This window comes from Acipenser ruthenus, chromosome 5 (assembly GCF_902713425.1).
Source record: "Acipenser ruthenus chromosome 5, fAciRut3.2 maternal haplotype, whole genome shotgun sequence".
Classification (NCBI taxonomy): domain Eukaryota; kingdom Metazoa; phylum Chordata; class Actinopteri; order Acipenseriformes; family Acipenseridae; genus Acipenser; species Acipenser ruthenus.
This window is the reverse complement of record NC_081193.1, coordinates 54,970,541-54,986,716: the sequence shown is the minus strand read 5'-3', so window position 1 is coordinate 54,986,716 and position 16,176 is coordinate 54,970,541. Positions and strand designations below refer to the sequence as shown.

General features: G+C 39.1%; 1 protein-coding gene across 5 annotated transcripts in view; it reads right to left on the bottom strand.

Moving 5' to 3' along the window:
* Positions 1-828: 828 nt before the first annotated feature.
* Positions 829-16,176, bottom strand: part of LOC117402952 (protein EFR3 homolog B) — a 214,956-nt gene continuing 199,608 nt past the window's right edge. For all 5 annotated transcript variants that reach the window (XM_059024327.1, XM_034004675.3, XM_034004674.2 and 2 more), the window contains one exon: positions 829-15,173. In XM_059024327.1, the coding sequence (XP_058880310.1) occupies positions 15,068-15,173 (106 nt within the window). In that variant the 3' untranslated portion in view covers positions 829-15,067. The remainder of the gene's footprint in view (positions 15,174-16,176) is intronic.

Here is a 16,176-nt window from a genome sequence, read left to right as displayed (position 1 = left end):
CTGCTACAATACTTATCGGATTTAAAAGTATGTACTGTATTACAGTCCACGTGTCTTTTGGCAAGTGATATTTTCAGAATCATATCGTTCTGAATTAAAATACCTCTGTTGAAAATATAGTACTGTACCAAAAACCAACTACAGTACATCTAAGTGGAAGCCTACTTCTTTTAAAACACAGTCCTTTCAGCTATGTATTTTTGACATTGTATCTTTTTTGTGTTCTCTGAAAAACAGACAAGAGTTGGAATGGACCAAAATGAAATAATCAGATATGCGTCACACTCTTTTAACCGTCACTGAAGTCTACATTTTATAGGGTTGGATATGTGAGTGCTGATTATATACTGTATAAAAATCCACTTATTTAAGCAACTATAGTATTTTAAATCTGAAGTAGCCTAGTCACTACCACATGTCTTTGTATCAGTCACAATAATTAAAGTTAGTACAATCTGTATAGCCACTTTTAATTGATTTACACACAGTCATCCCTATTTAAGAATCTGCTGTGTTCTGCAAGCCCTTGTGTTTTAATAAAAATCTCCTCAGAGGGGAAGCAGCAAGGTGTGGTTCAAGAAAAAGTTTAATACTCTACAAGGGGAAAAGTGTAATCATGTATTAATTACACCCGGCAAACTCCCCCCCCCCCCAAAAAAAAAAAAAACAGCCGCCAAACAATAGCAGACAAAATAAATAGCACACAGAGGATACACAGAGGCTTTCCAAAGAAAAGGCGATTGAATTGAAGAAATGCATGGATCAAAATGGAGGATGTTGACCAACAAATAGCACTGGCAAATAAAAAAAAAAACAGACGGTGCTTAGTTTCTTTTCTATACATCATATATATTTAATGGTTTACATTTTGTTTTCATTTGTAGTTGGTTGCCACAGGTGACAAAACAGAAAACAGAGTACTTAAATAAAAAGCAATTGGCACACTTACAATACAACCAGCAGACTAAAGCACAACAGAGTCAATAGTTTTTTAAGCCAACCAGGATAATTTACCTTTGCTGTTCACTCAGCAAATACAGCACCCATACCACAGACCCTCCTCACTGCCCCAGCAACAGTATTTTTATTACATTTTATTAACAAGCTGTCTGTTGCACAGCGTAGCACAGGGGACAGCAGAGTGGCATGGACATCGACAAGTGGGGTAGCTCTGACTAGTGATAGAGCAGAGGCAATAACCATGCCAAAAACTGAAGAGAGTGAGCCATTTGGATGGTATTCGAAGCATTTGCTGAATTTTATTTTATTATGGAATTTTCAACCATTTCGGTTCAGTTTGTACAAAAACTTTGTACAAAAAGTTTTCCAGACAAAGTGTTGAACTAGGGGGCATCCATAAACACGGTGGTCAACAAAATCAAGTATAGAAACGTTCTGGCAAATGCATTTATCAGTGTTGATAAATAAATCAGAACACCAACAAAGGCATTAGCCCAAATCTTTTTGTCTGTTGTGGAATTAACTACATAGTTTAAGCAAAATAAAATACCTAGGCTATTACCTTAGCGAACAGACATTAAATACAAAGAACATTTATAATAATCCATGACATACTAATAAGGGACCCACCATGACCAATATTGAACAAAAATGGCAAGTTGTGGTCTGCAGGAACATATATATTATACAGCAATGATGTATCATAAGTTATAGCATTTCACATTTTGTTAGTATTTGACCATTCCACCTTGGAACATGGCACAGGGTCTACCTGTCTAAAAATACAAATTGGAGCAAATTACATTATACTACACACATATATTTAGTGAAATGGGTGGTAAGGTAACTGACCATGGTAGAAAGTTGGGCTCTGGAGGATTTCTTTTAGTAACTAAACATTTGTTATTATATAAAAAAAAACAAAAAACAGGCATAATCCTGTGCAGAATCCGATTCTGGGGTGTTCCTGTGTCCAGGCACCTTTGTGACTCTGCCACAGGAACTCCCCAGAAGCAGTGCTAACTGTACTGACCCTCACCACTGCTGTTTAAGAAGCATAGAGATCAAAACTGAGAAGAAAACAAAACACAAAATAAACTCAAGAGCTGTCACTGATCCTATTAAAGCAAACAAGACAAGATTAGCTCACCACATAGAAAATGACTGCATTTAAATGTACTACAGTGAAAGTGCATTCCATTGGTACAATCTGCAAAAGGGTACAGCAGCAGAGTTTCTAACAAAATAATTAGCTACAGTACTTTTTATTCATTTGATGCAGGACAAAATAACATTGGAAAATGGAATTATACAAAAAACGACTATGGTTGTAGTTATCTTTTCATTGGGTGACTTATAAACTGCATTTGGTCGTGTGTCAATTGGAGTGAGAAAGACTCTGATCAAGATTATTTCATGAGTTAAAGTCAAAATTTGTACCAAATTAAAGATATAGCTGTAAATTAAAAATATATTGTTTTATTAACTTTTTGTCACATTATTTTTGAGTGACAATTGCCAATGAGTTTATTCTATTAATTGCATCATTAGAGTATACAGCTTAAACCTCCCTGTGTTGTTATTGTTGAGGTATAAAGCTCTACTCTTTTTGAAAAGCTCTTTTGAAGCGGGACAACAACTTTCTTTCACAATGAGAAAAGTCCTTTAGACTGCACTTTCATGCAATTGAACTGCAATTATTTTTTACATAGGTCGCAGTACAATTTCTGGTTCAATAATGTAGAAAGTGAAAAAAACAACCCACAAGGCAGACAGACAGACAAGCTACACAGCAAGTCACAATCTTAGATTGGGAGCAGTGTAGGGATGGGCATTTCCCTGTTGATAATTGAATACACATAATTTACTAAACGATTACACTGTTATGTTTTACATCAACATGCCACTGGCTAAAAATAATGCCTACATACACTACCAAAATTTAAGTAATACGTAAAAAAGTACTATTAATACACACATTAGTAAGGGCAAATCCCAACGTATGCATAATTTCCAAACAGCAATTAAAAGCAACATAATAACTTACAGATTATAATAGATCAATAAATGATGTCTTCATTGGACAACTACAAAATATAAATAAATGTTTACATCAAGTAACATATCATATTAAATACGGTATATACAGTGCCTATAGAAAGTCTACACCCCCTTGAACTTTTTTCACATTTTGTTGTGTCAGTGCCTCAGAGTTTCATGCATTTAAATGAGGATTTTTTTCCACTTATCTACACACCATACTCCACCATACACTGTTAAGGGGGAAAAAGTTTTTATTGAGAAAAAAATGATACATTAAAAATACAAAACATAATTGGATAAGTCTCCACCCTCCTGAGTTAATACTTGGTGGAAGCACCTTTGGCAGCAATTACAGCTGTGAGTCTGTTGGGATAGGTCTCTACCAACTTTGCACACCTAGATTTGGCAATATTTGACCATTCTTTACAAAACTGTTCAGCTCTGTCAAGTTCCTTGAGGAGCGTTTATGGACAGCAATCTTCAAGTCATGCCACAAATTTTCGATTGGATTTAGATCGGGGCTCTGACTGGGTCATTCAAGGACATTTACCTTTTTGTTCCTTAGCCACTCCAGTGTAGCTTTGGCTGTGTGCTTTGGGTCGTTGTCATGCTGAAAGGTGAACTTCCGTCCCAGTTTCAGCTTCTCTGTACTTTGCTCCATGCATTTTCCCTTCTATCCTGACAAGTGCCCCATGGTGTTCTTTGGGTGATGCGCTGTGTTGGGTTTGCGCGAAACATAATGCTTTGCATTTAGGCCAAAAAGCTCCATTTTAGTTTCGTCAGACCACAAAACATTTTGCCACATGGCTAAAGAATCTCCTGAGTGTTTTTTTTTGCATACTTCAAACGTGATTCAAGGTGGGCTTTCTTGAGTAATGGCTTCCTTTTTGCCACCCTACTATACAGGCCAGATTTGTGGAGTGCTTGGGATATTGTTGTCACATGCACACTTTGACCAGTCTTGGCCATAAAAGCCTGTAACTCTTGCAAAGTTGCCATTGGCCTCTTGGTAGCCTCTCTGATCAGTATCCTTCTTGCTCGGTCATCCAGTTTGGAGAGACGGCCTGATCTAGGCAGGGTCTTGGTGGGGCCATACACCTTCCACTTCTTAATAATCGTCTTGACCGTGCTCCAAGGGATATTCAAGGCCTTTGATATTTTTATATACCCATCCCCTGATCTGTGCCTTTAAACAACTTTGTCCTGGAGATCTTTTGAAAGTGCCTTGGTGCTCATTGTTGAGTCTTTGCTTTGAAATGCACTACCCAGCAGAGGGAACCTACAGGAACTGCTGAATTTATCCTGAAATCATGTGAATCACTACAATTTAACACAGATGGAGGCTACTTAACTTCGTGTGTGATTTTGAAGGCGATTGGTTACACCTGAGCTAATTTAGGATTGCTATTACAAGGGGGGTGGACACTTAGTGGTCCATTTATTCAGCGTGTCAGGTCCAGTTTATTTTAGACGCGCTGTTTAAAAGTATTTTTTTCACAGTAAAACAGGTTTAAAAGGCACTGCATATCAACAGGACACTCAATACTGCATCTCCAGCCCTGCCCCACCCCTTGTTCACTTTATTTTTTCACATACCTCTTCATAGTAGTGCATACCGATAAATCATCTCCTGATCACTTGTTTTATCACCAAACTCCTCAATAATGTGATCCAAGTCATTATTTTATTACTATAACATCTAAAAAAAGCTCTGCAAATGTCTGTGATATTCTTTCAGCGCTGGATGCAGAAGCAGCTATCTTGTTTGTTCATGTCCGTGTTATCTATGTGGTGTCGGGGCTATCTGTATTCATGAGATATGCCCCTTTTTTTCGGCTTCTCTCGGCTCCTATCGGTCTCACTAGGCCATTGAATGGTTTTCTCAGCTTTTTCTAAAGAAAAACACGAATAGAGACCTGTTTTTTACGTCTTTTTGATGATGTCGATGACATTGGACCGGAAAGGGAAAATTGCGATGTCGGACCAGGTCCGACATAGGACCGCAAACGGTTAATTAATTTTCTACAAATTTCTAGAATATTTTTTTCACTTGGAAGTTGTGGGGTAGGATGTGAAGATAAATGAAAAAACAAACTATTTTAATGCATTTTTAATTCCAGGCTACAAGGGAACAAAATGTGAAAATTTTGAAAGGGGGTGTAGACTGTCTATAGGCAATGTAGCTCATGGTGACATGGCAAATTTCTACACAGGTAAAACGTGCTGCTTTATCAGCCAGTGGTACAACTACAGCTGAGCAGCGTAGTGCTACTTGTGACAAAATAATACAAGAAAAGAAAAGAAAATCCAAAGCACATTGTTTTGGCCGTGTGCTACAGGAATCTACGTGCAGTCACTGGTCTTCTTTGACTGTTTTTTAGTCCCGCTTCCTTGGCTGATTCTCTCCAATCTTTCTCTATGTTCTTCTTACTCCAGCAGCAGCCTGTTTGTCTCAGAAGCCTGCTACTTATCCCCGCGTCCAGGACATGCCCCCCGTGCACCAGCCACCAATCCCAAGCATGCAGTTTCCCACTCTCGATCCCTTGATTGTTGCAACATCTTGTCCCCTGATTTGTGACAACAATGTTGCAACTGGGTCCCAGTCACACGGCAAGCCGATCCTCTGATTGGTGGCGATTGAACCTTTGACCCTGGTCACAGAACATGAACGTGGTTATAGCAAACCCAGGGCCTTAAAGTCCCTCGTTCCTGAGGGGACCAACTAAGTCCCAAAAACGACGTGGGGGTCTGCGTTGGCATCGGTTTGGTCTGTCGAGCAGGTGGTGGTCTGTTGAGTCCAGGTGGAGGGGGGCTGTCAGGCAGGGCAGGGACAGGGCTGAAGTGTGAAGGAGGTCGTCTGTGTCTTGCAGATGCCCAGCCATCGGCACATCTCTGCGAACACACGGGCGACCTGTGTACGGAACCCCCTCCACTCGGACGGCAATGTGGCCAAAGTCCCCCAAAGAGGTCTTCTCCACAACAACTGTAAGCCCTGTTGGAACTGTGGCGCTGTCAGCTACTTCTGGAGGGAGTGGAGCCCCACTCCCCCTGCATTATTGTCATGTTCCCCTAGCTGACAGTGGCTGTAGCAGTGGCGCTATGCAGTGCGATGCTGCTAGTGCCCTCAGTGGCTCCCCCGGCTTCCTGCTTCGACTCCGGAGTTCGTTGTGGAGCAGCCCGGGCTGTAGGTAATGTAGTCAATGCCCCATAGTCCAGCCTCTGCCCCAGTGCCAGGGTAAATAGACATGGCAAGGCCTCCTCTGTCAAGCCCGCCGCCAACTGGAAGGCTTTCTCCCCCTCAGCCCAGCCCCCCAACTGCGCAACTGGAAAGCCTCCCAGTCATTCTTGCCATTGAATTTGGGCGGCTTTACATGGATCCCTCCTCCGCTCCTGCCCATTTTTCCCACAGCCGTCGGCCCACAAGTCCCTCGACTTGCCAGCGGTACCCCAGGAGGACTCTCTCTTGTCCCGCCGCTCTTTGCAGGCGCCACCACTTCACCTCCACTCAGGTGCGGTCACTCCTCCGTCCCCAGTCGCTCCATACCAGCTGCCTTTGCTGTTCGCCTCCCCCTGGGTCCTGTTTCCCCCGTGGCTGCTTCTCGTTCGACCGCACTTTGGCAACCTGGTCTCTCAGCAATCCCGAGGTCACTTTCCCTTGGCCTCTCAGGCTGTCCCAGCTCGAGTGTTCCTCTCGTCCCTCGGTGCTGACTGTCCATGTCTGCTCACTCTCCGCGGCACCCGGCTCCCACTACAGCCGCATCCCTCTCATCACAGCCAGCTCCCGGAGATCACTCCATCCTGGCCTTTCAACCCTTTCTGGGACGGTGTCATCTCCATCCCCGCCCAGATCCTCATCACCATTTCCTGCAGTGTCCGGTCCATAATCCCACTTCTGTACACCAATGTAGTGTTGCGTGGAAATGAAAGCGGTTCACACAGGTTTTGAAAATTCTAGAATGCAGCAGTTCATTAAGCAGGGACTCTACACTTGACAGGTAAAGCGTGCTGCTTTCCCAGCCAGTAGTACAACTACAGCTCAGCAGCGTAGTGTTACTCAGACTGTGACAAAATAATAAAATTAAATAAAAGAAAGTCCTTGTGCTACAGCCAACTAAGTGCAGTCTCTGGTCGTCTGGCTGTTTTTTAGTCCCGCTTCTCTCCAATCTTTATCTATGTTCTTCTTATTCCAGCAACAGCTTGTTTGTCTCAGCAGCCCGTTACTTATCCCTGCATCCAGGCCACGCCCCCGGGTGCAACAGCCACCAATCCCAAGCATGCACGGTTTCCGCCAAGAAAGCAAAAAAGATGGCAACAAATGCAAAGCACTGCATTCTTCTGTTGAACTTACAGCTAAGGTACTGCACACAAGCCGGTGCTTTCTTGAAGTAAGTAAACTACATGAATTAAGTATTTAATTATTGTTTAATTTCTTTCTTTCCACTCTACCTGCATTTAATAAAGCTATAATTAGCAAAGTTAAACCATGACCGTTTCTTAATTAAATAATATTACGTGATGATGAAGAAATTAGCTGAAAGCTATAGCTACCGGTATACATTCCTTAAAGAAAACTGATCGCTTTACTGTGTAAAGGATGTAGTCACAACACTACACACCATTTTGTTTCATAAAGACATTAATTCTGTCTAGAGATTGTGTCTAACTAACCTACTTGACTTTTTTGAGGATACAACATAGACAATGGATAACTGTAAGCCAGAAAGCTTTTGAGAAAGTCCTGCATAAAAGATTAATTCTCAAACTGAACGCAGTAGGGATTCAAGGAAATGCATGCACATGGATTAGGGAGTGGTTAACATGTAGAAAACAGAAAGTACTGATTAGAGGAGAAACCTCAAAATGGAGCGAGGTAACCAATGGAGTACAACAGGGATCAGTATTAGGTCCTCTGCTATTCCTAATCTACATTAATGATTTAGATTATGGTATAGTAAGCAAACTTGTTAGATTTGCAGACGACACAAAAATAGGAGGAGTGGCAAACACCGTTGCAGCAGCAAAGGTCATTCAAAATGATCTAGACAGCATTCAGAACTGGGCAGACACATGGCAAATGACATTTAATAGAGAAAACTGTAAAGTATTGCATGCAGGCAATAAAAATGTGCATTATAAATATCATATGGGAGATACTGAAATTGAAGGAGGAATCTATGAAAAAGACCTTATGTTTATGTTGACTCAGAAATGTCTTCATCTAGACAATGTGGGGAAGCTTTAAGAAAAGCCAACAAAATGCTCGGATATATAGTGAGAAGTGTTGAATTTAAATCAAGGGAAGTAATGTTAAAACTCTACAATGCATTAGTAAGACCTCACCTAGAATATTGTGTTCAGTTCTGGTCATCTCGCTACAAAAAGGATATTGCTGCTCGAGAAAGAGTGCAAAGAAGAGTTCCGGGTTTAAAATGCATGTCCTATGCAGACAGGCTTAGATAATTTAATCTATTCAGCCTTGAACAAAGAAGACTATGCGACGATCTGATTCAAGCATTCAAAATTCTAAAAGGTATTGACAATGTCGACCCAAGGGACTTTTTCGACCTGAAAAAAGAAACAAGGACCAGGGGTCACAAGTGGAGGTTAGATAAAGAGGCATTCAGAACAGAAAATAGGAGGCACTTTTTTACACAGAGAATTGTGAGGGTCTGGAACCAACTCCCATGAAATGTTGTTGAAGCTGACAACCTGGGATCCTTCAAGAAGCTGCTTGATGAGATTCTGGGATCAATAAGCTACAAACAACCAAACGAGCAAGATGGGCCGAATGGCCTCCTCTCGTTTGTAAACTTTCTTATATTCTTATGTTCTATGTCAACACGCCTTTTTTTATCTAAGTGTTTAATATATTATCCTGGTTATTGTAATGCCAGTAAAACGCTAGACTACATTTGTTGAGTACTGTAAATAGGATACTCTCACGTGACATTGCTGGACTGTTTAATATTGGTTTATTGTTATTGTAATGCCAGCAATAAGCTAAACAGGTCTTTTTAAAACACCTTAATTTGTAGACTAAACTCTCACAACAGTGCTGGACATTTGTTTTTTGAACTGTTGCAATATAATTAAGTTTTCCTGCTTATTTCAATGCCAGCAATGAGTCAAATTTTATTTATAAATATTACAACATGTCTGAAGTGTCTTTAGGTGCTTTACTTACTATTACACTAACAAGAGTCTGATTGCAACTCTTGGCTTTAATAAAATAAAATAAAGCATTGTGGTAATATTTTTTAATTTACTTATTTTAACTATCAACATTATATTTATGTTCAAATGCAATGATTAATTATAAATACAACAGAACTTGCTATTCCCCAGAATGGAAAATCAGTAGCCTAAATTATTGTGCAACTATACTGTAATGTTAAACTAGCTGACTAGTATATTCTGCTTGAGTAGATTTGCAATAACTGTTTGTTTTTGTACAATAAAAAACCAATGGATGTTAACCTTTAATAAAATGCAATTTGTTTACCATTGTTCAAGACTTATCAGTGATATGTAATAATTTTTGAACAGTTTATTGGATCTCTTCATGTTCTGTTTGGTATTGGCTTGCTTATTAATAAGGTTGGGGCGATGCCTAATTTTTCACTATCGATATATCGCTCTCCAAAAAAGCTGCTGCATCTATTAATCGACATTATGAAGGGTAAAAACAAAAAAACGAAGTAATACATGTGGAGCTGTGGATTACTGTGTAATATTGCTAGTAACACTTTAAAAACTATTATGCATATTACATTGATTACATCAGTTTATGCATATACTCACAAAAAAATATATAACATTATTTTAATTATCGTTTTTTTATCTTGTTTATGTTGATTTGTACCAGTTGGGGGTCAAAGAAAAAAAAAAGTTGTTTAAATGCATCAGAGTAATCAAGAGAGAGAAAAAAAAAAATTAAAAAAGTTATCACTGTCAACAGCAGTTTAGTAACAAGAGTGTTGTCCATGGCCTATATTTGAATTGTGTTAAGGGACATGATAGTGTCCACATTCTGTTTTAATTTAGCAATGACTGGCACTTGCTTACAATCTGCCCAGCATTACTGAATACCTGCTCACTAGGGGCTGACGTTGCCGGGATGCTTAATACTTCTGACCAAAGATACAGCTTTTGGAACGACCTTGGTTGTTTTTCTTCATTTTTACTTGGGGGGGGGGGGGGGGGGGGGGGATTTTCTTTGAAGTTTTGTAGGGTGCCATGTCATTAAATGGTCACACAAATTAGTTGTCCAAGCATTACTTTATCTGCTTTACTTTCTTTAGAAAATAATTGCCAAACATTGGAAGGCATTGTAGCTCAGTCGACACAGTATTTGTAATCCTAGCACAACGCTCTTAACTTGCTCTGTTACTTTGAAGTCTCCTGCACAGATCCAATATCATCAGTAACAGGGGGATAGGGCAGGGGGAGAAGGTGAGCTCAATCACATGCAGATTCAGTGAGTCAGACCTGAGGGGAGCAGAGAAGCTCCACGCTTAATGCAAAAAATAATAACCGATTCCAAATGTAATAAAAAATAAAAGCTTTCCTTTGCTTAAACCCTTTACACAAAAACGAATCACAGGCTTGACTATCGATACACAAATCGATGCAACATCTCAGCCTTACTTATTAATATTAACCACAGCAGTTGAAGTATAAATAATTATACCATGACCGCAGATAATATAGCATTGTATATTATCTATTTTTTTTGTAAAATACTTCTTTTGTATTAATTAAATTGAACAATTAAATGTAGTTTTTAATACGGGCAATGGTGCATTTCAACCACCACCGTTACCCATAGTTACAGTATTGGTATCACCCTGCACTTAAGATTGCCTGTTTTTTAACTGTCAAGCGGCAGGCTTAGTGTGGTTAATGGGTCTATTCATACCATTTATATTTGTTGCAATACAAGATAGATTATACGATTAGTAATGTTTCTAAACAATTACACGTGCCCATCCCTAGTACAGCCCTAGGCCTGAAACTGAGTCACTGAGGCAATGTTTTCATAGGCACCATTTTAGGTAGACGCAGCATCACACCTTCACAATGCTGGTATTAATGCTGGTCTCCATGAGCAAATATTTTCTGAAACACAGATGGCTGACCAGCATGGTAAGTGTATAAGCAAATCCTATTACAGTGCACTCCTTTTATAAGAATCACATCTGTCCCGGTTGATTTGATTCTTATAAGTGGTTGATTCTTAAAAGCAGACCGATAGGATTACAATTAGCAAAAGCGTGCCTCCGCACATCAGCAGTTTAAATACAGTATACAAATGTCAATGGTGCTCAGTCACTGAGGAGTGTGTAAGCAGTGTGTAAGCAACTTGTTACATGATCATGATCATGTTTACTCAAGGCTGCAGAATCCTATTTTACTACAGTATACTTGAGAAGCGATCGTCTCGTGAGGGTGCCTAGTTTAACTGCTGTATGGTGTTACATGTAATGGCCTTTTGAATTAAAATGACATTACAGCACAGTATTTTACTATCAGGACTACCACTGCATTACAGCATCTGTGGCTTACTTATTTTCAGTAGTGATGCAAATCTCACAGTTTTAAACCAAGCAGAGATGCAAAGCTCTGCAATCCCCCTTCCTCTACATGCATATCACACTATAACACTGCTGTACTCAGTATGTATTCAATGAATGTGTATTCACTTTAATAAAATACATTTTCACTAACAGAGAACACACAAAATACCTGTACAATGCAGTCGCTCGTCTTTCTTTTTCCTGCCATGTCGACACACATAAACTGCACGACTTGCTTTTTTTCTACTAGGAGTCACTGCGGACCAGGGATTATACTGCACACGCTGTATCCGTGCCTAATCATGCGAGATGTGATCAAATTCAAAAACAGCTTTATTGGCTGTACACGTCATTGCACTTGATACAGTATCGTATTACATGCAGTCAGTTTGCCCTGAAATTATTCTTATAAGCGGATTGCTTCATTCTTACAAGCAGAGTATTTTAGCATGGTTAGTATAGGAATGATTTTGTCCCAGTGGTTTTGATCACTATATGTAGTTGATTCTTATATCAGTAATTCTTATAAATGGAGTGCACTGTACTGTATTTCAGTAGTTAAAACCCAACATTAACTTTTCCCTCAAACCTATTTAATGTATTCTTTAACAATGTAATCAAAGAGAATGCTCCTTTTGTTTAGAAACATCATTTAGACCAAGGAGTAGCTGAAAGGGCAAAGATGGGGAGAGGTGTTGGGTAGGGAATGCAACAAAACTGGTTACAGTATACTGTGGTAAGTTAAGGGAGCGTGACTTTGTTGCATGTTTGAGATGGTCTCTCGGAACTTCTATTATAGGGCAGGCAAAACAATTAGCAAATATATAACTAAGAAAATGTATATTTAACCATAACAATAGGATAGTTCAGATTTGTATACCCTTAGAAATGCTGACCCCTGGTTTTTATATGTACCCATTTGCCATTATGTTTCAGTAGTAGAGTACTATGAAAACAATGACTTGCAATCAGGCCTAGTTCTATACATGCCAGAGTGCCATTGTGATTCAGTGACAATCTGTTCATGCACATGCTAAACTTGGTGTGCAGGCTTAATGCTAGTTGTACAGTACAGTTCTGTGAAACATTTTCACATCTATTTCAGTGTCAGTATCAGTAACATTGCATCCATGGGAACATAGCCCATGAAGACAGCCAGTGGCACAGCTATCTCACTGCCCCCCAGTGCAAGAAAATCACCTCGTTGTTAACATTTCAAAAGTTTCAAAATATCTTTATTTTTTTAAAATGTACGCAAATGTTAAAATCTACATGTGAACGATGTATCAACCCCCCCGCCCGCCCCACACCACCCTGCCCCAAATAAAATACAAATAATGTTAAATGGCTTAAATATTAGTCATAAAAAAATTAAAATAATAATAATAATATTTTTAGGGCTTAATATTCAGTCGGCAATGGGGAGACAGCTTTAGCTTACATTGTTACGTTACATTCATAACATTCTAAACTCTAAACACTGAATACAATGAAAGTAAAAGAGGTACTTAAAATACTGAACTGTAACATTATCAGCAGCTAAAAGCAGAGAGATTCCACCCATAACCCATACTCTATCCTCCTGTACTGCCATCTGTCTCTCTCCATTTTCTTATTAATAGCACTAGCATACAAGTGCAGTTCTGTGAATTTACTGACGTGATGGTCCTTAATGAGTATGACCTTCTATGTTGTAACTAGGAGGATGAAGGTGTCTTCAATAACCTTTATCCGCAGTTGAAAAACACACACACTTACAGCTACAAATACAAAAACATAAAATCAGAAACATATACAAGAACAAGACACAGAAGCACTTGCTTACAGTGTATACTGCAGACTCACAAATATCCACAATCTCACACAGCCTGTTGCTTAAATTAAAGTACGATTCTAAAGCATTCTGAGGTTGCTTCTTTAAGTGGTTCAGAAGAACAATCAAGTTTTCCAAAAGTGATGCTCGGTAATGTTAAAGACTATAAAAACTGAAGAGAACTCTCACAGTCAAGTGTTTTGCATTAAAGGTTTTCTATTGTCTCTTGCACAAATTAAAACCTAAAATAAATGAGGATCGTCAGAGGTTATAATACCCAGACATGCACTCACTTGCATACCCAATGCACACAATTCATATGTACACTTCCATGCCCACTTGGCAGGAACACACCGGCACACAAATACATGCTCTTGAACAGATGTAAACATGCTTACTCACAACCACGCCAACATCTTTATGCAAAATGGCTTTCTTACAGTCCCTTCTAGCTCTTAAAAACTACCAATAAATCTGTATCAGGAAAGAAGCATTATTTGCATTATTACTTACTTGCATTTAACTAGGGTATGAACCCTAAAATATTACTCAAAGTATATTTAATCTATCCTTAAGTGTGAGCTGAACCAAGTGTTTTGGCATCTATCTGTTGCCATAGCATGGCACATTCTCTTAAAAGACTATCACAGAGCAGATGATAAGCGTTTACCTAATTACAAAGGTACAACTTATTGCCCAAAAGCACTGTCCTACAGGACTGCAGACCTTAAGTATGTGTGGCTGTACAATGTGACAATGAATTACAACATTTTGTTTTAAAGGACAGATTTACTCTGCCATTAGAAATGTGGCTGTTTCTTAGCTGTTGAGAGGGAGTGGACATTCTGTATGTCAGAGCCAATAGCTATACACAGTAAATACACAAATATAAGCATGACATACTGTACTTATGTACATAAAGACAGACATCTTATATACCTAAACTAATCTCAAGCCAACAGAGTTAAAATAGTCACCCAAGTAAGAAAGAAAATAGTGAATTATGGTTCTGGAAACCATAAATAAGAATATTAAAACACAATTACATAGCTAGTATCAAACCGATTATTGCCAAGCACCGTGAAACAACTGCCACTGTTTGTGAATGTGTGCAGATTGCCCGAAGTTACCCATCTACACACTCCCGGTTCTAAAATCTGAAGCCATTTCTCAAATTCTATGTATTGTATTCACATCTTTATACTTTATCCACCCAAACGAGAATTAACATAATGTAGTGCTTTCCGTAAAGTTCTTTGTTTTGCTATAAGCAGAATGAGTTCCTGTTGGTTCCAGGGCACAGTGTTTAGGATAGTGGCATTATCACATGCAGTCGAATGGCACTGTCACAAGTTACTTCACCGAGTCTTTGAATTAACTGCAGAGCTGGGACTTCTCTTTCTTCTGAGAGGAGCTGCAGCGATGGTTAAATTTGGATACAAGTGGGTACTATCCCCCAAAACTGAATTATGGAGCATTTAATGGAAAAGGCATCTTTCTTTTAAACATGTCAGGTAAACAACAACAGACAAAATAACTAGAACAGTGTTTGGACAGATGTTCATAAGATAAAATCGCTGCACCCCCTCCCCACACCTCCCTAACTTTGTCTCAGATTGTGTCATGTTGTCACATTGCTGTGGGAGGGTCCATCCTGTCCCGTCATGCAGGGCTGCTAGTAGACACAGAGGTCGGGGAACTTCATCTCATAGACGGGGACAGAGCGGCTCTGGGTCTGCCCATACCCTGCAGTGATGGTGCCTGATGGACTGGGAGGAGGCCTGGGGAAGAGGTGCAACAATCAGATTCAGTAGGAAACTTCAAGGGTCAATAAAACTTTCAAATGCTTTTCCAATGCTAATACTGTGCATTTACAGTGTTTAGTATTATTGTTCTGCTTATGCTTACAATACCTCCTTGTACATCGTGCTTAACATTGCTTTACAATGTTATAATATATTGTGCTATGTTAGAATTTCTTTTTGATCCTTGTGTTTCTCTCGGTAATGTGAGGAGAGAAATTCAAAGAATCTGAATATCACTCACCTTTATAATAGTTAGCGTTTAATCAATAAACTGTGTTCAGTTTATACATTATTAAACTGTATACAGAGCACAATTGGGTTGCGCAGGTTGTCCAGCAAACTTTACAGCATATACATTGTATAGATCGGTGGATTCCACTTTACATTTTAAATGGCAGTTAATATTAGTCTTGTCAATGTTAAAAAATGAATACAATAGAAAAAAACAATGAGATAATGTAAATACACTTTATAAAGACAAGGGAAATAATGTGGTCTAATTATTTGTGCACAACAATGCACAAAAAATGCTTTTTCAAATCATCTAAGATTCTGGTGTATATTTTCTATACACTGGTCAATGGGTTGGTTACCATGATCAGTCTAACTTGGTCCAATTGATCAGACCAGCTAAAAGAATTAACTGGATCTTTTGGTTAATACAGCTAAGGCCAAATCACCTAGAATGTTAGGATTGAGACATAATAAAAAAAATAAAATAAACTGTATAAACATAATTTAGATTATTAAGCGGTATGCAAGTCAATATGTTAACGTAACATTGTTGAGCAGGTTTCATTCTACTTTAGGAAGCAAAATTTGTTAATTCTATAGGGTGATGCAAAACTCTTGGCCGTAGCTGTACACTGCAATTGGGATTCATTTTGTTCGGTTCTTTGGGATTTTCAAGCCCTGAAGTTAATAGCTTGAAGTGGATGAAACCGCTTGTATGCTGCAAGTGACCCCAAGGGTTTATTCT